General features: G+C 40.0%; 1 protein-coding gene across 1 annotated transcript in view; it reads left to right on the forward strand.

The window, feature by feature from the left end:
* The window catches only part of LOC126260867 (max dimerization protein 1-like), a 715,242-nt gene extending 694,142 nt beyond the window's left edge, over positions 1–21,100 (forward strand). The window contains exons 6-7 of the mRNA XM_049958290.1: positions 13,533–13,669; positions 18,156–21,100. Coding sequence (XP_049814247.1) covers positions 13,533–13,669 — 137 coding nt within the window. The 3' untranslated portion in view covers positions 18,156–21,100. The remainder of the gene's footprint in view (positions 1–13,532; positions 13,670–18,155) is intronic.
* Positions 21,101–24,785: the final 3,685 nt, after the last annotated feature.

The following is a 24,785-nucleotide window of genomic DNA, read 5'->3' on the forward strand; positions in this document are numbered from 1 at the left end:
AAGCGAAAAGATAGAGCTAGCTGCTGCGCAGACAGCCCTTGTCTCCTATGAATGCCTCGGTGGGTGGTGATTTTGGACACGGGTTTCCATGCTCAGTTTATTTTACCCCAGGGATTCGGTATACAGGACAAAAACTACTGATGGAAATCCGTGTCCGAAACCGTCATTCACCAAGGCAACAGAGCATCGCATTCATAGGAGACAACGCCAATCTACACAGCATCTAGTTCCGTCTTCTCCACTGGCGACCGTGGCAATCAGTTGCGATCACTGAATAACAAACGACCTTGCGAGATGTTCCGCCCACGATCCGTCACCGTATGACGTCATGTTTGCTACCGAAGGGGAGGGCTACTGGCAGGTGATGGCACCTTAATTAAGACTCTTTGCAGTGTCATTGGATGAAGTTCCGGACACACTTTGCAATCCTTGATTTGTTCCTCAAGACACTTTCCGCAACCCCTCGAAATTTGTCGCAACATGTCTGTTCCTGAAATACGAGTAAATAGACATATTGCCTAATCGCGAAAGCGCGAACAGGAGAAAGACCGGGTGGCACTAATTTTCGACTGTCACCACATATTCATTATGTTGCAAGTTGATTATACCTGAATGGTTTGCATCAATAATTCATTCGATTGCACTTTCATTGATTTCATCCCCATCATCCATGCATTTCGACCTCAATTGAGTGCATTTACATAATTAGTTGTTTTTATGTACTTCGTATGCTAAGCGAAGTGAATATAATGCGACTATTTTTAATTATATATTCCAGCCACAACTCACACAAATGCCCATGATACTTGCTTTTCTTCTCTTTCCATTCTCTACCCCAAGGAGGAGGGCGGGCTGTTCAAGAACCGGCTCGTTAAAGACTCATGGTTCTTTTCAGCCAAAAGTTGTAATAAACTGGAAGTAGAGGGGAGGTAATCCCAATGGGAATATTTGGGAGGGGACTACTATTCCTACATTTGCCTGATACCGAAGGGAAACCTCCCCAAAAACCTTGGTGGATTGGGACTACTTACTCTGTGTTCCCAGTAGGCAGTATGCCTAATCTGTGTGTGAATGTAATGCGATCAATACGACTGCAGAAGTTGTTTGGGGGGAGGGGGGGTGCTACGTTTTGATTCGTCTCTGTACAGCTGGACTGTAACAGTTTAGCTGTACTCTCCGCTTGCAAGATGTTACACCAATAAGATGAAATTCGCTGAAGATTAATGGCTAGAGAGACACTGCAACTATCTTATTCAATCCTGTAAAATGGTTCTGGCCAGGGTACAATAACCTTCCCAGCGTAGCCATTTAAGCAGTGTAGTCAGCTCGTTAAAAGCGACCGGGCCTGAGTTCTGACTACAGAGCATTCGCGGCGTTAGCCAGTGGGAAAATGAAAAAGAACAGCGCGGGGGAAAAAATCGATAAATAGCTGACGATAGTAAGCAAGAGCCGACGAGTGTGACAATTATCACATTCAGCTCAAGCATGCAAGTAGCTGACAAGAGTGGTACACGGAAGACTGAAAAAGAAAATAGAGGCTCTGGTAGATGACGATCAGTTTGGCTTTGGGAAAGGTAAAGGCACCAGAGGGGCAATTCTGACTCTGCGGTTGATAATGGAAGCAAGACTAAAGAAAAATCAAGACACGTTCATAGGACTTGTTGATCTGGGAAAACCGTTCCACAGTGTCAAATGGTGCAATATGTTCAAAATTCTGAGTAAAAATCGGGGTAAGTTGTAGGGAAAGACCGGCAATAAACAATATGTGCAAGAACGAAGAGGGAATAATAAGACTAGAAGACTAAGAACGAAATGCTCGGATTAAAAAGGGTGTAAGACAGGGATGTAGTCTTCGCTCCAATTGGTGAATCTATATATCGTAGAAGCAGTGATGGAAACAAAAGAAAAGTTCAAGAGCGGGAATAAACTTAAAGTTCATATCAGTGATAAGATTCGCGGATGACATCGCTATCCTCAGTGTAAGTGAAGAAGAATTACGGATCTGTTTAATGAAATGAACAGTCTAATGATTACAGAATGTGGATTGAGAAGTAGCAGAAATGAGAACAGAGAAAAAGTTAACATCAGAAACGGAGATCACGAAGCAGATGAAGTTAAGGAACTCTGCTACCTTGGCAGCAAAATAACCCATGACGGATGGAGCAAGGACGGCATAAAAAAACAAACTAGCACTGTCAAAAAGAGCACTTGGCCAAGAGAAGTCTACTAGTATCAAACATAAGTATTAATTTGAGGAGCAAATTTCTGAGAATGTACGTTTGGAGCACATCCTAGTATGACCGTGTAACGTGGACTAAGGGAAAACCTGAAACGAAGATACTAGAAAGATTTGAGATGTGGTGCTACAGGCGAATGTCGAAAATTAGGTGGACTGGTAAGGTAAGGAACGAGAAGGTTCTTGCAGAATCGGTGAGAGGAGGAGGATGTGGAAAACACTGACAAGAAGAAGGGACAAGATGATAGGACATTCGTTAAAACATCAAGAACAACTTCCGTGTTTCTACAGGGAGCTTGTAGAGGGTAAAAACTATAGAGGAAGATAGCGATTGGAATACATCCAGCAAATAATTGAGGACGTAAGTTGCAAGTGCTAGTCAGAGATGATAAGGCTGGCACAGGAGAGGAAGTCGTGATGGGCTGCATCAAAGCAGTCTGAAGATTGATGATAAAAAAAATTAACAGTGGCATCTGAGACCAAGTAGGTGGCATTCGTGAAACCAGTGAGCGAGGTCAGCGTGTAGTAACGCTGAGAAGACGGCGAGTGAAAACCAGGAGATGTTTGCGAATGTCAGCGTCGGCGCCCGAGAGGCGGCTGTATCTTCGTGTCGGAATTGGCCGCCGTAACGCCGGAGGGTCCCGGAGCGCCTCTCCCCGAGTTTTCGCTCTCGGCGGAGCAGAGCGGGGCCCACACTAAAGCAACCTGGCCGCGTCGTTAAAGCGGGGCGCCCCGTGGCCTCTGCGGCCCGGCCGCTATCTGCGCCGGCTATCTCCCCTCCAGATAGCGGCGACGCGCCTAGCCGAGCCGCGCTCTAGCTTCTGTTATTTTTCGGCCACCGTTTTATGGCGCGTCCGCCGTTACCCCTGCGGCCACCAGCTACACTTGTGTAACAGTCTCTCTTTTTTTACTCTACTCTGTCAGTTTTGAAGTCGGTCATTCACAAACTGGCCGCTACCAGAACTGGACTGTTGTGTAGTGCTTGCTGTTAGCTTCATTGGAATTCGCGTTTACTTGGGGATTGAACCTGCCAGTACCGAAACAGACTTCAACGGGTGGCTGAAAGGTTCAAATGGCTCTCAGCACTATGGGACTTAACTTCTGAGGTCATCAGCCCCCTAGAAACTTAGAACTACTTAAACCTAACTAACCTAAGGATATCACAATATCCATGCCCGAGACAGGATTCGAACCTGCGACCGTAGCGGTCGCGCGGTGTATGTTCCTCATTGTTCTTCTCAAATTGTGATGGATTATTTGTAATGAATTTCATTAGCGAATATAAAGTGGTGAACTACCCCAGAAAATTATTCCATAATACATTATTGAGTGGAAATATGCAAGAATGTAAGGAAAAGTAAGGAAATTCGTTTGTATGCAAGATAGAAACTATATGAAGAGCAAAAGTAGCCGAACTTAAACTGTTTGAGAAGATCAGTAATGTGCTTCTTACATTTCAAGTTGTCGTTAATATGTACACTCAAAAATTTTGAGCATACCGCATTCACTGAGAGCTGCTCATGTGCTGCAACAGTTGTTGGTGTGACTTTGTTGTACAGAATTGAATTTAAGTGTTTTTTTTTCAGAATTTAGAGAGAGTCCACTTTCTGAGAACTACGTAATAATTCTTTGGAAAATACCATTTACAGTCTGTTCTGATGCTTTCTCTCAATTATGATTTATTATAACACCAGTATTGTTTGCAAAAAGTACCAGTTCTGCTTATTGAATGTTAAGTGGAAGTCATTCACATCTATACAAGGAATAGGAATGGACCCAAAATTGAACCCTGAGAGATTCTTTTTGTCGTTTCTTCCCAGTCACTAAAATTTTCTATCCCTCCAACACTGGTTGATTTATTAAGCGTAACGATTCAAACCAGCTGTGTGTAAAGAAAGCCGTGAGTTCCATAAAACTTGAGCTATTGTAAGAGAATATGATGATCTGCACGATCGAAGGCCTTGGCGAGACCACAAAAAATGCCAACTGGAGATATTTTATTACTTAAGACTTGAACTATTTGATGTATAAATAGCTTTCTCAGTCGAGCAATCCATTTGGAATCCAGACTGTGATGTGCCAAGTGAATTGTTCTACTTAAGTGTGAGAATGCTCTTGAGTACATTACCTCGAATATTTTGGAGAAAGATATCAGTAAGGAAATTGGACGATAATTGTTTAACTCTGTCTTGTCACCTTTCTTATGAGGAGTTTTAACAGTTGCAAATTTTAACCCGCCTGGAAAAATTCCCTGTACGAATAACGAGTTACATATATCACTAAGGACATTACTTATAAAGATGGACTGACTTGTTTGCCTCCCAGTGACATACAAATATGAAATCATCGCATCTATTCAGTGTACTGACATTGAAGCGCTCCTTTCCTCCGTGCCTCGAAGCTTGCGTGGCCTCGTACGAAGTCGCATTCGCGGCTGCGGCCAGAGTACGCACTCACGGCGGCATGCGGCGCGTGAGACAAATTCCTCGACTTACTGCTAGGCAGACTTAATCAGAAACGTTTATTGGCAGACCCATATTAATTTCGTGCACTATTGCACATGTGTAAACAATTTAAATAAGGGTCTCCAACATTAGGTAGACCCATAAGAAAGTATTGAACTTCTTACCTCTCCAGTATCAATCACTGAAAACGGTGCAGAAATCAAACACTTTCAGAAATATACCGAGATCTGGCAACTGGATTGGAATATGTACACAGCTTGCCGTTCCTACAACGCCTCAAGCGGTCTGCAAGTAACTTCCTGCGATAATCTCCACATCATAAAACAGACATACAGTTCAATGTCAATAAACGAAAAAAGTCTCACGAAAACACAACACTTAAATTTTAACAGAAAGAAATGGAACTCACTTGCTTTATAGGGAACGTACACGCTGTCGTAAAGGTAACATTCGCCAACAAAACCGGGAAGTTCCTAATCAGCATCCTACGCTTTCCCACGAGAATGCACTTTCTGTTCTTGTAGGCTTTCCGTACTGGAAAAAATGATTGTGTTGATTATTCAGGATCACCAAATATTGACTTCAGAAAACACACTTTAGAAATCCGCCGCAGGGACACACACCACCTACACTCACGAGGGTTATCGGCCGATTCCCCCACTTCACGAGCTCCAAATCACGCCACGAAAATATTTAACACTTAGTCCACACAGCCAAACCAAATAAGAAACAGAAACATTTCCTGTTTCTGCTAATAGCGCTTCTGTAAGGTGCTACTCCCTGCCAGTAGTTTCTGTGCAACAGGCGTTGGGGAACACCGGCCATCTTAGGGAAATCTCTAGACCATGAGCCGCTCTCTCATGCTCAGATCTCTACCCATGTAGGAGGATTAAGGAAAGAGCAACCCTTTAACTCTAGGTTGAAGAAAACCCTCCTCCTCTGACGTACAGAATAGCCACAGGAGCGAAGCAAACAGGCACTGCCCGGGAATTATACCGAGTGGTTATAATTAAAGTGCAGCTACTGACTGAGATCCATTGTGGGTTGTAAATGTCGTTCGATAGCGAAACTTTGTAGATATGCTAATGGGTTAATGCGCAACCGATTTACTCTGGAAAAAAATAGATTCCAATTTTGGCCACTAGGTGCGAATCTGGCGCTGTGCAGCATCCTACCGACGTCTCTGGTGCTCATATTGAACATATTGTGTAAGCAGCTCTTAATAATAAAATCAACGTTACTCTTTTTTCATTAGCTTGGCCTTTTTTGCCCACGTTCCGTTCCTAATCAATTACCTAAGGAAACAATTTAATCATATTTCTTGCATTCACAGCGGCAGTCCTTGTGGCCAAAATTAGAACTATTTGTTTTCCAGCGTAAATCGGTTACGCATTATAGTATCTGCCAAGTTTCGCTGCAATATTACAGCCCACACGGTGCCCCTGTGAGTAGCTGCAATTTAACAATAACCACATGCTATTATATGATATCATGCAGTACTTCCAGAACAACAACTCAAATTTTTCATTTTTGTGGCCAACATATCAGTAACTGTTTGACAAGGATTTATCAATTCTTGTACTATGCATGCAACAGCTGAGTGTTGTCTCGTCTAATCGAAACATAATGACCGGGGAGGGGGGGGGGGGGGGGTTGGCTTAAGTGGTTTGGGGGTTAGTGGGTTGTAGCACTTACATTTACCTCAATTGTTTCTTCAAATTCAAATCCAGAGGACACTAATACACAAATTTATGAGTATCCAATTGGAAAAATGACGAATTTAACTCGTATGGCGTGAACGGTGAAGTATGTTTTGGTGTCAGACTGGACTGTTCGTTGCAAGTCTGAAGTAACGGAAGTAGCTCGAATGAAAGAATATGATATGGAAGGAGAGGAGATAGGAATTTGGCATCCAACGAATGAAGCAAGCAAGGAAGAAAGAAAGAAAGATTAGACTTTAACGTCCCGTCGACAGCATTTGACGTTAAATCGATTTGCAGATCGCTTTAGAGAGAACACTTACTCAATTAGACAAAGAGGGGTGGAGAAAATCGACCATGACTTCATTGAACGAACAGGCCCAGCATTCGCTTGAAGTGATTCAGGGAAATCACCGAAAATGGAGGAACTATCTGTAAGGAACCGTTGAAGTGTTTATTAGCTGCTATCTGGAAAACGAACAGAAGATCCACAAGTAAGTCTTCTAGGCACTTGAGGTCGCTCGATCAGCTGTAGTGTGTGCGTCTTTGTCTGGCAAGTGGTGAGTGGGAGGGATTATTTCGAAAGATCCTATGAGTCCGTGGATCTTGGTTATATGTAGGGTGCTTTAATAGTAGCGGTAGTTCCATTCGCATGCGTTGTTCACCCCAAGCATTCACCTGTAGATTGCAGTGAGCCCTTTTCAGACAATCCTCTCCAGCATTTTAGGTACCATCGAGAAAACGATGGGATGTTCCAGTGGTGTTATCTACCCGAATAGAGAACAAAAAATTATAGTTTCAAATGAATTTCTTGACGATTTCTGAACAAGGGAACGGCTGATTCTTTCTTGTATCCTCATCCAACTGATAAAGTGTTCGCTCTATATTTACTACATTTTCGACTATCGAATCATCTGGGGACAGTGTGGGAGGGGGAAGCAGTTGTGGCATCCTGACATTACAAAGGTTTCTTGTAGAAAGGTGATGGAGGTGCTGTCCTAGAACGGCCAGACTGGCGTTTTGCTGAACTACAGTTGTGTGACACAGTGTTAATCCTGGCGGGTAGGAGTTGCCTACTAGCAGGATCCACGTAAGCATGCCTCTGGAATATTTAATTTGTCGCAGTTTGCTTGGTCGTTAGCACTTAACATCACCGAATCAGCCGGAAGGGACTGTTTATTTTAATTGCAGTGTGTGATGGGGGGAAGGGGGAGAGCTTTAGTCGTTACTAGGGTAATCAGCAGGCTAGTGTGTAGAATGTCCGGTTTTTGTGTCCTTGATATTTTCATGCTTAAATTAACATCATCAATAGTTCAGTAACCCCTCGTCCTCCAGCTCTCTCTCTCTCTCTCTCTCTCTCTCTCTCTCTCTCTCTCTCTCTCTCTCTCTCACACACACACACACACACACACACACACACACACACACACGCTCGTTTGCGTCACTCCCATGCGTAAACGTCACACATAAACCCCCCCCCCGCCCCCTCCCACTTTTTTTTTTTGTAACTTCGTAATTGACGTGCAAAATAATCTGATGTTTCGCTATTGTGTAAACCAGCGTTTCTGAAGTTACCTTGAATTTTTACACCGATGAGCGAAAGGAACTGATACACCTGCGTGATATCGTGTAGAGCCCCCGTGAGCACGCAGGAGTGTCGCAACACCATTTTGCGTGGACTCAACTAATGTCTGAAACCGCGTGACCGCTCCGGTCGCAGGTTCGAATCCTGCCTCGGGCATGGATGTGTGTGATGTCCTTAGGTTAGTTAGGTTTAATTAGTTCTAAGTTCTGGGCGACTGATGACCTCAGAAGTTAAGTCGCATAGTGCTCAGAGCCATTTGAACCATTTTTTTCAACTAATGTCTGAAGTAGTGCTGCAGGGAACTGACTCCATGAATCCTACAGGACTGTCCATAAATCCGCAATAGTACGAGGCGTGGAGATCTCTTCTGAATAACACGTTGCAAGGCATCCCAGATATGTTCAATAATGTTCATGTCTGGTAGTTTGGTGGCCAGCGGAAGTGTTTAAACTCAGGAGAGTGTTTCTGGAGCCACTGTGTAGCAATTCTGGGCGTGTGGGGTGTCGCATTGTCCTGCTGGGATTGTTCCAGTCCGTCGGAATACACAATGGACATGAATCGATGCAGGTGATCAGACAGGATGCTTACGTACATGTCACCTGCCAGAGTCGTATCTAGACCTATCAGGGGTCCCATAGCACTCCGACTACACACTCGCCACATCATTACAGAGCCTCCGCTAGCTTGAAAAGTCCCCTGCTGACGAGCAGCGTCCATGGAGTCATGAGGTTGTCTCCACACCCGTACGTCATCAACAGTCCAAGGCGAGGCGTAAAGCCTTGTGTTGTGCAGTCAATTAAGGGTACACGATTGGACCTTCGGCTCCAAAAGCCCACATAGATGATGTTTCTTTCAGTGGTTCGTACGCTGCACTTGTAGATGGCACAGTATTGAAATTTGCGAAAGGGTTGCTCCTCTGTCACGTTGAACGATTCTCTTCAGTCGTCGTTGGTCCCGTTCTTACAGTATCTTTTTCCGGCCGCACCAACGTCGGAGATTTAATGTTTTAATGTTTTACCGGATTCCTGATATTCACGGTACACTCGTGAAATGGTAGTACGGGAAAATCCAAATTTCATCGCTACCTCGGAGATGCTGTGTCCCATTGCTCGTGCGCTGACTATAACACCACATTCAGACTTACTTAAATCTTGATAACCTGCCATTGTAGAAGCTGTGTCGTAGATAAGCGTTGAAGACCACAGCGCCGTATTCTGCCTGTTTACATATCTCTGTATTTGAATATGCATGCCTTTACCAGTGTCTGGCGCTTCAGTGTAGATAAGGAAAATGTGTTAAATATGGAGTTAATGCAGGGACCGACGGATTCTATCCAGAAATTAAGATGGCTGAAACAAAGTGGGTTAACACAGAGTTTCACAAATCACCATAATACCTCGTATTGTATTCGATATGAAGTGAATGTTGCCACGGCGAACCTAGCTACGCTACATATCAAGCGGTTACCACAGCCATATTTTTCGTACTCCATTCGTTTGCTACGCGTTGCAACCTAAAGTAGAACAAGTCTACACTACAGATCAGTCGGTAACAACAAACAAGATTTGGGAGAACTTTGGGCCGAGCCCACTCTTAAGCTTGTTACACCAGGAAGAACAAGACATCAAATTCAATATATTCAGTTGTACGTTTCAACGTGTGCTACAATACTCCATTGTTACATGAAAATAAAAATTGTTTCAATGCAAAGCTTTATAATAAAATCAGTATTCTGCCTTTTGTAGCGTTTGTACTACACTAATGTGCATTTCGAAGTCACAGCATCAGGGCTTCAATTGTTAGGTTTCAAAGATAAAACTGCTTACATTGAATTTCTGGGAATTTTTCATTGTGATGTCATTTACTAAACAAATGATCAAAATTCACAGCTACGCGTTTCTAGCATGTTGCCATCGTAGTGAAGGAAGATCCTTACAAACAATTGAAGACCTAATGATGCTGTTCAAATGGTTCAAATGGCTCTGAGCACTATGGGACTTAACATCTATGGTCATCAGTCCCCTAGAACTTAGAACTACTTAAACCTAACTAACCTAAGGACATCAAACTACACCCAGTCATCACGAAATGATGCTGTGACCTCGAAAAGTACATTGGAGTAGTTTAAGAACTTTCACTATGACTACAACGAAAAAAAAAAATTATTTTCGACAATTGTGACAATAATTTGAATACTACGGGTGGAAACAGTCAAGGCTACGTCCACAGTTGGACCAACAACGGTCGTCAGACGCCGTCGCCAGAAGTAGCACGATAACATCGGCCGACAGCTTAGACAGTGTGTCCGATATCGTTCATCAGTTTCTGTCGGGGTCAAGGAGGTTCGAGTCTATTGTATGTATGAAGTAGGTCAGATTTTAATCTCCTAGGGTGGGATGTATACCACGACGCCTCTGTGCTTGGGGAAGAGTGCTGCATTGCGGCTTTTGCTATTAGAAAGACGCCAAATGCTATACTAGTCTCAAAAAGAGCGTCACTAGTACTGCACACTTCCCCAGTTATTCCAATAACCAGACATTATTACGAACGTCCGAGATGAAGAGAGAAACGTTCTATTATGAATTCTCGAGAATCGTGGGGACATTGAAAAGCAAGAGCACAAACACTCCGCTTTGCTGTATTTATTTCTAATTGTGGAAACGTACATCAGTTAACATTCAATGACTGTCAGTCAGCGCACGTATGAAAGACAGGTATAAAGTTTAGAATAAGATGCTCCGATTACCTAAAGCACTGAAAAGTGGAAACACATACCACATTGCAAACCACTTCATACAACAGAATCAACTCCCTTCTGGCCTAAAAACGCCAATAAGCAGTAATAATAATTTGTAGAAATTTACTACCCATCTACCACAACCCCAAAAAGACAGTAACTACCAAAATAAGATATGCCACCCTTCTCACTACAAAAGATTATTTTTTGAGGTTATCATTTATACATAATTTTTCCGATAAAGCTTCTACCTACTTCTGGTTACCAATAAACCAGCGATTTCAGTCTTCAGTCAGCTTCCCACAGCCCATATTCCGTGTGAGAGAACGTCTGTCGACTTCTTTCAACTGATTTGAATTTCGCCAATTATCATCCGAAGTCTGTACACTCGGACAATGCGATCGGCTACAGTGTGACCGCGCACGTCGTGGAGTACTGATCTGAAAAGATGGGTCGTCTTCGGCCGATGTCTGTCGTCGGTGGAATCACCAATATCAGAGCCACTGTGCCCGCAGCCACAGACAGAGATGTTATTGTGCCGCTGCCTAATACACTTTCGTGCTGACAAAATGAGTATCACGCTATTACTCAGTTATTTTGCGTATCTTCGGGACAGCGAAGAGGGGCAAAATAAATCTGTCGACTTCGCGTTCATCGTGCGTATTACAGCAGTTTCACAGCAAACTGGCTTTTTGACGGAATAATATAGATCAGCTCTGCCCTACTTGCCAAAGAAAGGTGTAGCCGTAGTGGCCGCCTTGGTTTTGATTTGTTTTGGCGCACTATGACGGGTCAACTTCCACCAGCCGTCGAGCGACCCTGCCCCAGAAATAGATCTCCTTGGGCCCGCATTACACAACTAACCTGCGTAACTACGGCTGCCGTGAGCCAGGTGCACGGATGCGCACGCGAAAACTGCCCGCCTTTCCAGCCGACACCCTTCCCCCACAAGGAACATACAAACATTTTCTCTCATGCACGTTCCCTCTAACTTTCACATGGTGATCGTTTTTGTTCGGAAAGCAACTGAACTCCAACATCCCTCCATGAAAAATCGGTATCTGTACTTCGAAAATCGATGTAAAGCACATTTTCTCGTTCCGTAAGCCTAAAAAGGCATGGGAAATAGGCGGACATTCTGCCGAATTACTGAGATTCTTGGGAGAAAATACCATGACAAATTTATTCCGTGAGGTATGCAAGATATGAGACATAAAAAAGTACTAATAATTCCAATTCCTAAAAAAAAAAAAGAGAGCTGCTGACTGATTGGTGCGAGTGCTTGATTTGTGATGGTATGAACTGGTATGCCGTACTGGTCACTTGTATAAGAAAAAATCAGAATTGCAGATTTTGATAAGTGATACGATAGAACTTTGCTGCCAGTTGAAGCGACATAAAACGTTATATTCATACTTTTAAAATGTTCAGAAAATGGTTAAAATAATGTTTTAAGAAGCCCAAGTTTCAAAAACATACATTGAAAGGTCACAGTACTGGAGCCCTTTTTACAAATCAAACACTGTGTGTGAATATTTCCGAATCATCAGTTTATTAATTCAAGTTTGGAAAATACTGACACAAATTACTTTCATAAGAATGGAAAGACTAGAAGAAGCCGATTTCATGGGAGAATAGTTTGTGTTAGAGAAAAATGTAAGAATATGTGAAGCAATACTGGTATTCCTATTTCCTATCGTAGAAGACTGACTCTGAAAGGCAAATCTATGTTCATAGTATTTATAGATTTAGAGAAAGGTTATGACAGTGTTCATTGAAATCAACCCTTTACAATTTCTGAAGGTGGCGAGGATAAAATATAGGGAGCAAAAGATGATTTAAAATTTGTACAGAAACAGATCTCCATTACAGGCATCGAAGGACTTGAAATGTAAGCAGTAGTTGAGAAAGGGGTGAGACAAGTTTGTAATTTCTCCCCAGTGTTATTCCTTCTGTATACTGAGTAAGTAGTAAAGGAAATCAAGGAGACATTTGGAAAAGGGAAGAACATTCAGAGTTTCCCGATATATGTATAAATGAAAAAACATTGTCTTCCACAATACAACATTTACCCTATTTTATGCTGAGAATTTTATCAAAGACAAAATCCTTTTTATTCTCATCAGTGAACTATGGGTACAATATGTGAATCTCCCATTGCTATACTAGGAAACCTCTTGGAAAATGTGGATTACCATTTCTGGTGCTACTTTTGTATTTACTCGTTAACTGTCTTAAGGTTTTTAGTTGGTTTTTGGCCAAAGATAAGATTTACAGTTACAGTGATATTCTCTCTCTCTCTCTCTCTCTCTCTCTCTCTCTCTTTTTAATAATCATTTCAGCCATATTCATCTGACTGCCTTATCAAGGGCAATAATCAACCAGTAAAAGAAATTGTAAGAAATTGTTTGAAAATCTAGTTGACTGTATACATTTCAATAAGAGACAGTGCAGTGTATCACCCTGCCTATATCTGTTAAATAACAAAACTGAAAACTTCACTTTTAAATATTTGCATGTAGTTTTAACTAAATACCTAGGCCAAAGATAAAGTTTCTGTCTCTGTTAGGATTATCTTGAAATTTTTTTTATGTAATACATACGAATAAAAGTGAGAAGTCACTATAATGTTACCATCATTATAACAACACAGATCATGATGAATTTAAAAATACGTACTAAAAAGTTTGCAATTGTTTGCTGTGTGTATCTTGATCTGAACTCCTTCCTCATTTGTACTCAACGTTCATTTACTTAATAGAAAAGAAATTATATGACTTGTGTCTAAGTATGATTTGTTATATTCCAGATGAAGTTGACGTGATCGGTTACACGAGCAACCAGAGCGACACTGATGACCATAGCAGTGTGCAGTCCACCTCCAGTGATAGCGGGGTCGCCATGTCCACCAGTCGCCTCACCCTCTCTGAGATGGAAATCATCTAGGTCAGTGTGCTGTGTCACAATTTAAATTGATTTTTGGTGCAGAAGATGTAGACACAAGAGTGGCTTCTCGTCCTCTGGGTGTACCTTTTGTTTTTCTTGCCCAATAATCTATATTTTGGATTGTACTTTTCTTCCAGATTTAGGCATATAACCCAGCTTGTTTTTGAAAACAAGTTTTACATTCATTTACCACAGTATATTTAGCCTGTATTCAAGGAGTGTCAAAAAATTGTGGACACACAGTTCCGACGCAGGTTAGTGCCATTAGAAAAAAGAATGAAAAACACATGTTTGAATATGGTTTCGTTTTGTGCTGTTACTGAAGAACATTTTATTTGATGTCACTGATTAAAGCCTATACACTTGAGGAGAAAGTTTTCAGTACCCCAGAAAGGTGGCCAGGAAGAATTCACACAATTTATGTATAATTGCACTGCAGCATATTTTACTCCCATTGTGCTGCCTAACATCTGCCATAGAAATGGATACTACAGTAATAATGAACATGGTTGGAAGTATAAAAAAAGAAGGGTGCACAACCATGCACTACCAAATGAAAATGTGGTTCAGTAGAAGAAGACTAGTCCCATGTCTTCAGTGCGCATCTACACTGACATGACAAAACTCATGTGATAGCAGTATGCACATATACATATGGCAGTAATATCACATTCTCAAAGTATAAAAAGGCAGTGCATTGACAGAGTCGTGATTTGTACTTGGGTGATTCATGTGAGAAGGTTTCCGACATGAGTATGGCTGCCCGACAGACTGGTAGGTGGAGCTAGGTGCATGGGACGTTCAGTTTTGGAAATCAACATTGAATTCTATGTTGTGAAATCCACAGTGTCAAGACTGTGCTGAGAATACTAAATTTTAGGTGTTACTTCTTACCATGGACAGTGTACCGTAGTAGCTGATGACCTCCACTTACCAACCAAGAGCAGCAACCATTGTGTAGAGTTGTTGGTGCTAAGAGACAAGTAACACTGTGTGAAATAACCACAGAAATCAATGTGAGGCTTATGTCAAATGTATTGGTTAGGACAGTGCAGTTGTGTTTGGCTACAAGGAGACCAATTAGAGCCATTTATGGACATCATGTTCCCCTACAACACTGGAATTTTTATGGATGTCACCAGGCCACAGTTGTTCGCAATCGGCCACCCAGGTTACCCGTCATGAATCCCATTGAAGCTTTATGGGACATGATTAAGAGATCGGTTTGTGCACAAAATCATGCACAGGCCATACTTTCACAATTCTTGACAGCTATAGAGGCAACATAGCTCAGTATTTCTACAGGGGATTTCCAGTGTCTCGTTAAGTCCATGCCATGTTGAGTAGCTGCACTATGCCGCGCAAAAGGAGTTCTGACATATTACGAGTTATCCCATGACTTTTGTCACCTCAGTGTATTTTCAAGCTATTGAATTCTTATTGATGGGCACTACCAGAACTATTAGTTGATGCAAAGTGGTGCAAAGAATTTTATCAGCATGTCATAGAAAATGTGAACCCATTGCCCTCTGTTTTGAGGTGTGTGAAGAATTCTTGTGGTTGATGACTCAGTGATTCCATGTTTGTGTGTAAGTAAGAGAATATTTAAGACTTTTTCACTATGTCATTAAATCAGGGTGGTCAACCTTTTTTAACTATGCCCATTTTTGTACCTCTGTTAGTAGCAAAATTGTCTAACCACCCACTGGTTTCTCACTGATGGTGATTCATAAACTAGGAAAGTAACTTTGCTTTATGAAATTCATAAAGCAGAGTACAGCAAGTTAAAGTGTATAATAATGATCACATACCAAACACTTTGTCAAAATTTTATGAAAACCTAATGAAAATGTTTTTGAAGTCCATACTGCCAGCTGCCCACTGTGAAAGGTGAAAAGTCCACTAGTGGATGGTAGGGACCAGGTTGACTACCACTGATTAAATCATAGGAAATATTCTAAGCTGGGTATTCAATCAAATAATGTGTAATGTTAGTTTTCTTTTGATGGCTATATTACTTTTGTCATAATCTGTATAGTAAGCTAGTGTCAGTTCAGTACTTCACTGTTAATAACCTCATGGCTGCTATAGCAACACATTGTTTTAGTCCAATCTTTACATTTTTCATACGTAATTACCTTCTTGTACTTTTTTATTTTAAGACACTGTAGTGATGTGCAATGATCTTGCACTCCTCAGCACCAGTGTGTTGTGCTAAATTGCCTTTTTACTTACACTTTATTCTCTCAAAGATTCCTTACTATTTGCTTTTCTTATCTTATGATATCCCTAAAATCGGGGAAAAAATTAGTCGGAGAAGTGAAATACACTAAAAAAATGCACCATGAAGGAGTTAATGCAAAATTGTAAATTTTGGTGGCTGTTTGCTGAATGTGTGAAGTTCCAGCACAGTTGCACCACCCAGCTGGAAAGAATAGTAAACAGGTGGCATGTTGGTACCAGGGCATAAACCCTTTACAAATTTCATTCCTTGTACTCAGCTGGACAGTAACTATGCCTTGCAGACACACATGAACAAAATATACAGTAGTCAGCATTTGAGGGAGGGGGTGTAGTTCCACTCAAACAAGCCACTTGGAGTAATCGGCTTATCGCTTGACATTTGAACAGGAGCAGTGCTACTATTTGACAATTTTGGCAGAAATGTACTAACTATGACCGAATACAGCATCAAGAAGGAAGTGATTGACCTAGAGAGATGACAGAATGCGAGGACAAGCAATTGTCAGAGGGGCACTCAGAGCCCTGGATTCATCATTATCATTAATCCAAAGTGCAACTGGTGCTCCAGTGACCACACAGCCAGCTCACAGAAAGGGGGCTGAGCCCACAGCACCCCTTCCACCAACTGTCGTTGACCTCTGTACACTAACAGTCCCGTTGAGTGGTTTTGAACATATTAGGTGTGGAATCACATTGACTAGAGTGAGTCTCACATCGAAGTGAGCCCTGATGACCAGCTAAGACATGTCTGGAGATGCACCAGACAGCAGTAGGATACCAACCTGAATGTCGCCTGCCACATGGTACGACAACCAGGAGTGATGTTCTGGGGTGCCATTTCATTTTGTAGCAGGACCCCTGTGGTAGTTGGCCACAGCACCCTTACAGCACAGGGGTACATAGATGATATGCTATGCTCCTTTTTATTGCCCTTCATGACAAGCCATCCTAGGCTTACATTTCACCAAGATAATGCTGGCCCATGCATAGCAAGAGAGAAACTGCATGTCTTCGTAGTTGTCAAACCCTGTGTTGGTCAGCAAGGTTGCTAGATCCAGTTGAGAATGTTCGTACCATTTTGGCCAAGGCCCTTGAATCAGCTCAGGATTTTGACAATTTAATGTGCCAATTGGACAGAATTTGGCACATTTGGCATGATATCCCTCAGGAACACGTGAAACAACTCTGTCAATCAGTGCCAAGCCAAATAACTGTGCATTAGGGCCAGAGGAAGACCAACACATTATTGACTTGCTCAGTTTGTGGAGCTCTTTCTCTTGACTAAATCATCTAATTTTTCTGAAATTGTAATAATTTGTTTGTCTACTTGTACATCACATCTACTGATTTCCATCCCATTTGGATAATTCCTTCATGATGCATCCTTTTCTTCACATGTAGCTGTGAGGTAAATGCTGTTCCAAAGTTTCTTCAACCCAATCACAATTTTTGAAGACTTCAGTTATTTTTGCCAGTCATTAAATTAATTTGTGCACTGTTTAGCTAGTCATTTAAGCAGTTCTCTTGATTGCTTAAGTCTTGCAATGCTCCTTTGTTCAGTAGTATCTGTTTTCATAAGTTCTCACAGAAGACTCCCAGGCATTTTTTCCCATGAAGTGAGACTGACAGACAAGTTGATAGTTGATTAAAAACTATTCACAATAACTACTTCATATTGTAAATGAGATTTCCAATGAGGTTTGCTTTTAATATTTTTGTTAATGCATATTTATGTTTATCATTTATTTCTTATTTTGATTCCAATGGTAGTACTGTTCATAAAGTGAAATTTATTCATAGATACATTATTTGAGCCAATATCTTCATCCTGCATGATCATCATCACATCTTTCTTCTTCTTTTGCTTCTTTTTTTCCTCTATCAACACCCCTTCTGAAAGTATTTTATTGATCATTCTGATCCTCTTGATCTGATGGGATATATTAATGTATCATTCTCTGTAACAGTCCCACCTGAAGGACACTGATCCACATTCTTTATATGTAGGTCCATAAAGTGAGCACTTTTAAAATTTTCACCATCCAAATTACAGTTAAAATTAACTCTCGGATAAAATAATTAGCAGAATGAGTAATACATTCATATTAAACACATTGCATTATATGATTAGTAACAGAGATTTAATATTTGCACAAGGAAGATGACTGGACAGAGCGGCCACTAAAATTTAATTAGCCATTGTACATGTGTGTTTTTTTGAGTCACTGCTCTGATGTTGCAGGTGAACGGGGATGAAGCTGGGAGCAGTTGAGGGACAAGACATCAGCCTGCCCAAGATCTGCCGTGCCCTGCCTTCTCCTCGGCCTGCAAACCATGCACCGTCTTAACAGAGCCAGTATATTGCATTTGTATTCGTAACCCACCACACTCATTTCTCCTCTAGTCAACAATGGTAACATCTGTATTATAAAAGAGATTTGGGAAAATAAGCACAATGCATACACTGCATGTGCAGATTTTATTTATGTAAATTGTACATATATTCATTTTAAAGAGAATATTAAAGGCCTTTCTGTATTATTTGCAGGTGTAGATGGTCAGGAATAATTTTTTCTGTCCAGTTTTATTTGGCATTAGCATTTTTGAAAGTGCAGATATGTTTTAACAAATACTAGTGCTGTGCATGGATTAAGAGACTATTTTTTAAAGAAATTTCTCATAAATGACCCTAGCAGGCAGATCTCTGGATGGTCTCCTCTGAACTCTCTTCTGTAGTTTACATCGGTTAAGTATATGTCGTTATATTTCTCCAAAGACAGCCAAGACACTGCCCCGTACTTCGGTTTACTTCTGCCGTGCAGTGGTCCGAGAATCACATTGAAAATTAGTATGACTGTGTATCCTGTACATAGGTTAATTGTTTCCTCACAGAGGGGCCAGGGGACAGGGAGAAATGTTATTTTTACTTAAGTGATATGTTGCAAGAAGAGTGTGAGGAGTGGATCTGCAAGTGGAACTGATGCCTGGGCCGATGTGGACCCAGTGATACCCGCCCACACTTGCGTGTGCCAGATCTCTAGAACCAAAATGTTGTCTGTCCCTCTGTTCTCCTTCCTGACAGCCTGGGGAAGAACATGGAAAATATTATTATATTTAAAGATATAAAAAAATATTAAAAACATCAAAACTTTCAAAGAGTACAAATTCTGTATAAGTCCCTCATGATAGTGGGGAACTTTTTATGTTAAAATTTCCATGGACTTGGGTTTCAGCAGATAGTAAAGTAGGGCACAACACTCTTATTTTACTATTTAATGATAAAAGTGGAGAAAGGAGGATAATGTTTACCTGACCAACCTCTTTCTCCACTGACTGAAAAAGAAAACTGCATTAGAGGCCAGCCCTGTGCTATATGCTGAAACGCTTGTGTTCCAGTGGTTAGAACTGAAAGCCTCTTCACGTGTAGCAACGGTGAAACGGAAATGTGCGACTGAGTGAGAGTGACTGCTTGTGTCAGTGCGAAAGAAGGGTATATACCGTGAGGAATGGCTAAAGCTGTGTACAATAAGATTGTGAGTGGACTGAGTGGGATTGTATCCAGGAATCCAATACTACTGTGGTAATAAAGGCAGAATGATCTGAAGGAGTCATTTTAACTACTCTTTGAATTAAAAATTCAATTGTGCAATTAATTAGACACGTGAGATACTGTTATTTCAGTCTTTATAATTATATTATTAATATAAAATATTATTATAATTATTATAAGTAAGAGGTATGCCTGTGATTAATGTTGTCTCTTGTGGAAAAGAATCCTGGATTCTGTCCCCTCTACCCAGTGATCGAGACGACTGAAAATAAGATAGTATTTTAAGCCACCTGAACACTGATGACAGAAAGAGGCTGTAGTTTGTCAGCTGTTTAATGTGTCTGCTTCTCTTAGCTGCAAGGTTATAGAAAACACAAAAAAATACCTAATTACCTTTCTGTTTAAAGAAAAGAGCTTCAAGGATTCTTCACAAAACCAAAAATGAAAAACAAACAAAAAAAATACATAGAAGTATATGTTACTGAAAGCACTGTCTGTTTGGTCTCAAGGTATCTATAAAGTGTGATACAACAGGACAAGAAAATTTTTTGTAGATTAATTTTTGTGAAAGTTTTTCTGTAGCAGCAATATGAATTGATACCAGTACTGTGAATATTTGGTATCTCAGCTTAGGTTCAGCCACATCTGTCATGGTTTTGTGTTTGACATCTTTGTTAGAAGCACTGGAAAGAATAGAAAGGCTATCATCTTCATGTTTTGAAGCCACCTTGCTGCTTTTGTGTTATAGATATACCAGACAGACCTACCCTCCAGATATTTCTGTTTCCAGATGCTTTCTGTGGTCAGTTCTGTTATGTTGCCCTTCACGTGACCATATTATGAACAGTGACCTAATGCAGAATTGCATGAATGAATTCTTGTAATAGACATTTAGAAAAACATTTTATGTCGATTATTCCAATGATTTTTCTCCCTTTTTATGGCTGTCTGAAGAACTGATTGTACATATTACTTGTAACTATTCATATTGCATCATTGTTTTGTTCTTAATTTTCTTGATTCTACAGAAAATAAAATTTGTGTATTATTGTAATATTTGATGTAGTTGTCTTTTTGGTTCTCCATTTCCCAAAATTTGAAGCAAAACACACATTTGTAGTTAACAGGATGTTTATAGAGTATATACTTCAGTCCATTATGTATCAACACTAAGTGTTGTATCATGCTAAAGCACCCTGTTCCAAGTAGTCCACATTTAGGAGGTCAGTACACAAATAAAATATACTGAAAGTCTTAAAAGAAATTGGTTTTGAATGTGTATCCTCCTTCATTTAAAATTTATAATGAAATGAATTTTCCCTAGTGTTCATAAATGTGCTGCATGAATAACTGTGCTATATCATACCATATGGAAGTTGGTATTGACAATAAAGTACTGATGGCAATCAATTTAACTTTACCTGCATGTACAATAGAGCACAAATGAATCAGACTGATTGGAGTAGTATTGGTCCAGATAACGTTAGTATTATAGACATTTATTACAAATAGTGTTACACAGTACAATGTAATGGATACATATTTAATGCTGAAAGTATATTTTAATCTATTTTTAATAGAGTATTCTTTAAAGTATTGCACAAAATGTAATGTAATGTATAGTATATTAAATGTGATTAAGATAATAGCTGAATAAGACATACTGTAAATTAGATCTCATTTATTTGCAGCCAATAAGTGATCAGTTTTGAAATCAATAGCTCAACATTTTGTCTCCCCTCCTACAAGCTTTCTTCGACTGGTTACAGATATATTTTTGGCATATTTTATGAGTACATATATATTCTTGTTAGTACTTACATTTAGATCAATTCTAAACTGAAAGCTACACCTAAAGGCAAAAATATATGTTATGTTACACAAGAACTAAGAATTGTAGTGTTAAATGTACAAATTTTGTCTCATTTAAATGAAGTTACGTGTATGCTGTGCTAGGTAGAAATTTCAAAAGAAACTGAATTCAGACTTACAGTTACACATACATAGTAGCAGATGAAACCAGTGGCATACGTTCAGTTGCAAATCAAGCATACAGTTTGTTTACAGAAGTCATTGAATTATATAAGACGTACACAGCTGATGACAAATTACTTTGAATGTGTTTTAAAACAATTCTAAGATGCCACATTACTACAAATGCACAATTAATTAGAGAAAACCAGCATTGTGAAACTGTGTTTCAGAAGTAATTGCATAAAAAGCAACCATTACTAAGGATTTTGAATTAGATTGCATTGGGTTAATGATAGTGATGCTTGTAGTGCAAAACATTGGGTGGACTGAACTATTTACACTTTTCCCTTTTACATCAGCAACCAGGTTTTTTTTTCCTGTTTGAACCTATATCTACCCCTTCAGTTTAGTGCAGTTCTGGTGTTTTCATATATTCCTTCACTTCTCTTAGTTAAGATCAAATCTACTTTCAAAAATAGTTTAAGACATAGCCAATTGAACATATATCAGTCCTACAGCTGTTTTTGCTGATAAAATTGGGCAGAGACTGGGGGGGGGGGGGGGGGGCGGTATTGGTATTGCAGTTAATGATGAAGTTAGAAACTTTTAATCCTGTTATGTAAAAATACATAATGAAAAATTCTTTCTACTGTCAGTAGATTTAATAGCTCTTGTCTAAATACCTGTAACAAATTTATTAAGAACATCCATTCAAAATTAAACAAATTGAATTTTTCAGCATATGTATGATCAGTTGCATATATGTTTTGACAAATTCTGCCTCAGTGTGATTACATGATGATTTAGTAATTTGAAAATCATTATGGTGATTATTTGAACTGCCAATGCATGTGTTGAATATTCGTCCTCAAAACACAAATATATTATCACATTGAAAATATTGATGACAACTGAGGTTAATATTTCTTTCTCTGCTCCCAAATGATACTTACTCAAACCAGTCACAATTCTCAAACCTTTCTTTCTTTATATTTTACACCAGAGCATCCAGTCTTTGCATTCTATGGTTATATGAGGATGAATCAAATATAATGGGATTTTTGTTCCTCTGCATTAACAGTTGGTAGGACCAGACAAGTGCTTCTAGTGTTTGGTGGGTGGGCCATTAGGAGTAGGGAGAGCTGGCCATCACATACTTCCAACAGCCTTATCAGTAAAACTTACAATATCAGAGCAACACGTGCACCCCTCCATTGCATAACACATAATTATAAAATTTTCTGCTTGTGAAGGAGTTCAGCGACGAAAATTTTCCAGATATTGACTGCACAGTACAGTGATCAAACATAGTCAAGGACACTTGTGTGTGCCTGGCATAAAGAGTTCATGGAAGGATGAGAATGTGTGGGAAATAAGCAACATCGTCATTGGACCAGTATTACAAATGAAAACATTCATGTGATTCAAGTTATTTTTGTAGGTGATCAACAGGTGAGGATAAGTTATTGGGGCCTGTCAAGTGATCATCACAAATGACATAAAGTTCTGTGAAGTGTGTTCCAGATGACTCCCTCACCTTTTGACCAAAAATCAGAAGTTGAGATGTTAGAGGCTTACAGCAATATTTCCAAAAGAAGGCAATGCTTTTTTGAGTGAGATTGTCACCTGTGGCAAAACATGGGCTCACCATTATATCCCTGGATCCAAACAAACCAGTAAGAAGTGGCAGAGGAAACGGAAGTGAGCCCCAGTGAAAGCAAAGACACGACTGGCAAGGTTCTTTCAGTTTTATTTATTTATTTTTACCAGCAAGGCATTTTGCATGAGCAATGCCAAATCAGTGCTACATACGTCTGCAAGCTGTTCAAGAAGATGAGGGAAGCTTATCACCACAAAAGACGAGACCAACCAGTTCAACATTCTCCTCCACAACAAAGCCAAGCACTGAACTGCAGCTGTAATGCTCTCCAAACCACAGGAAATGCACTGGACTCAACTTGATCATCCCCCATATTGTGCGGATCTACCCCTATACGATTTCCATTTGTCTGGACCACTTAAAGAAGCTCTAGGAGGGCATTGTTTGGTAGATGATGAGGGCGTGGAGGACTTCATGCCAAATTGGCTCCTGGTTCAACCAGTTTCACTCCAGTGTTGTGAAGGGAAAAAAAAAGCTTCCTTCTTGCTGGAAAAAAACATATTTATAAAGTGGGACAATGTTGAAAAATAAATTGTAATTGCATTTTGTTTTTAAATAAATGATTTTTTTAAGTAAAAGCCCATTTATATTTGATTTGCCCTTATATAATTGTTGATGTAAGGTACTGTAGCCCTTTTGAAAATTGAACTTGTAGATGTTATTCAAAGTTTTGAAACATTCAAATTAATTGCACCATACTGTTATACTACATGTAGTAAAGCAACATTGTGATTTACTGTCATTGTTATGAAGTTCATCTCTTGCTTGCCAACATAGTGAAAACTACTTCAGTGCAAAACACCATGTGATAAAGGAAATCAAACTAACACTTGGTTATGTATCGGAAGACAGTGCTTTATTTGTCCTTCTCCTGCATTGCACAACACTGTCTGCCCACCACATTTTCATTGGCAGTGCTTATTTCGAAATTGGTGAGCATGGGCATGGGAATGAGTGTGGGCATTAGTGTTGGTGCTCATCAGGCCACCTCCTAAGTTGTGCAGCTGTAAGTAAACATAGCACAAAAATAAATATTAAACTTCAAAATTTTTGACAAATATAACTGATTACTGAGTGGTAACAGTGGAAACTCGTTTACTGAATCTCTCATCTTGTGGAACTTTTGAGAAGCTTAATGTTAAACATACTGTAAACATCGTCCTTACCTAAAAGTGCCATTATGGTGTGGTTCAGTATTGTGTGGGGTGTATGTCTTAAATCGTGGTATTGCTTGGCATCTCACATTATCTTAGCAAGTTACATTGTGCATTTAGGTCACATTCAGGAGGAGGATGTCTCAAATTCCTGCCCAGTCATGCAGATTTACATTTTATGTGGTTTTACAAAACTGATTAAAGTTAATTTGGGACAATTCATTCGAAAGTGATCTGGCTGATTTCCTTCTCCATCCTTGCCCAATCCGTGCCCTGTGCTCAATCTCCAATTGCTTTGTCATTGATGAGACATTAATCCCTTGCCCTTAAAAAAGAAAAAAATACTCTATTTTACAAGATAATGTTATCAATATGAGTTTCTAGAAAGTAAGTGCTAGCAGAAAGACCAACAGCAGATGTGAAGCAAAATAACAAAATAAGAGAGAGGGGGGGGGGGGGGGAGAGAGAGAAGAAAGAAAACATGAAGTAAACATCCATGGAGTATCTCCCACTTGATATAAAATATGGAAAATG

This window comes from Schistocerca nitens, chromosome 5 (assembly GCF_023898315.1).
Source record: "Schistocerca nitens isolate TAMUIC-IGC-003100 chromosome 5, iqSchNite1.1, whole genome shotgun sequence".
NCBI lineage: Eukaryota > Metazoa > Arthropoda > Insecta > Orthoptera > Acrididae > Schistocerca > Schistocerca nitens.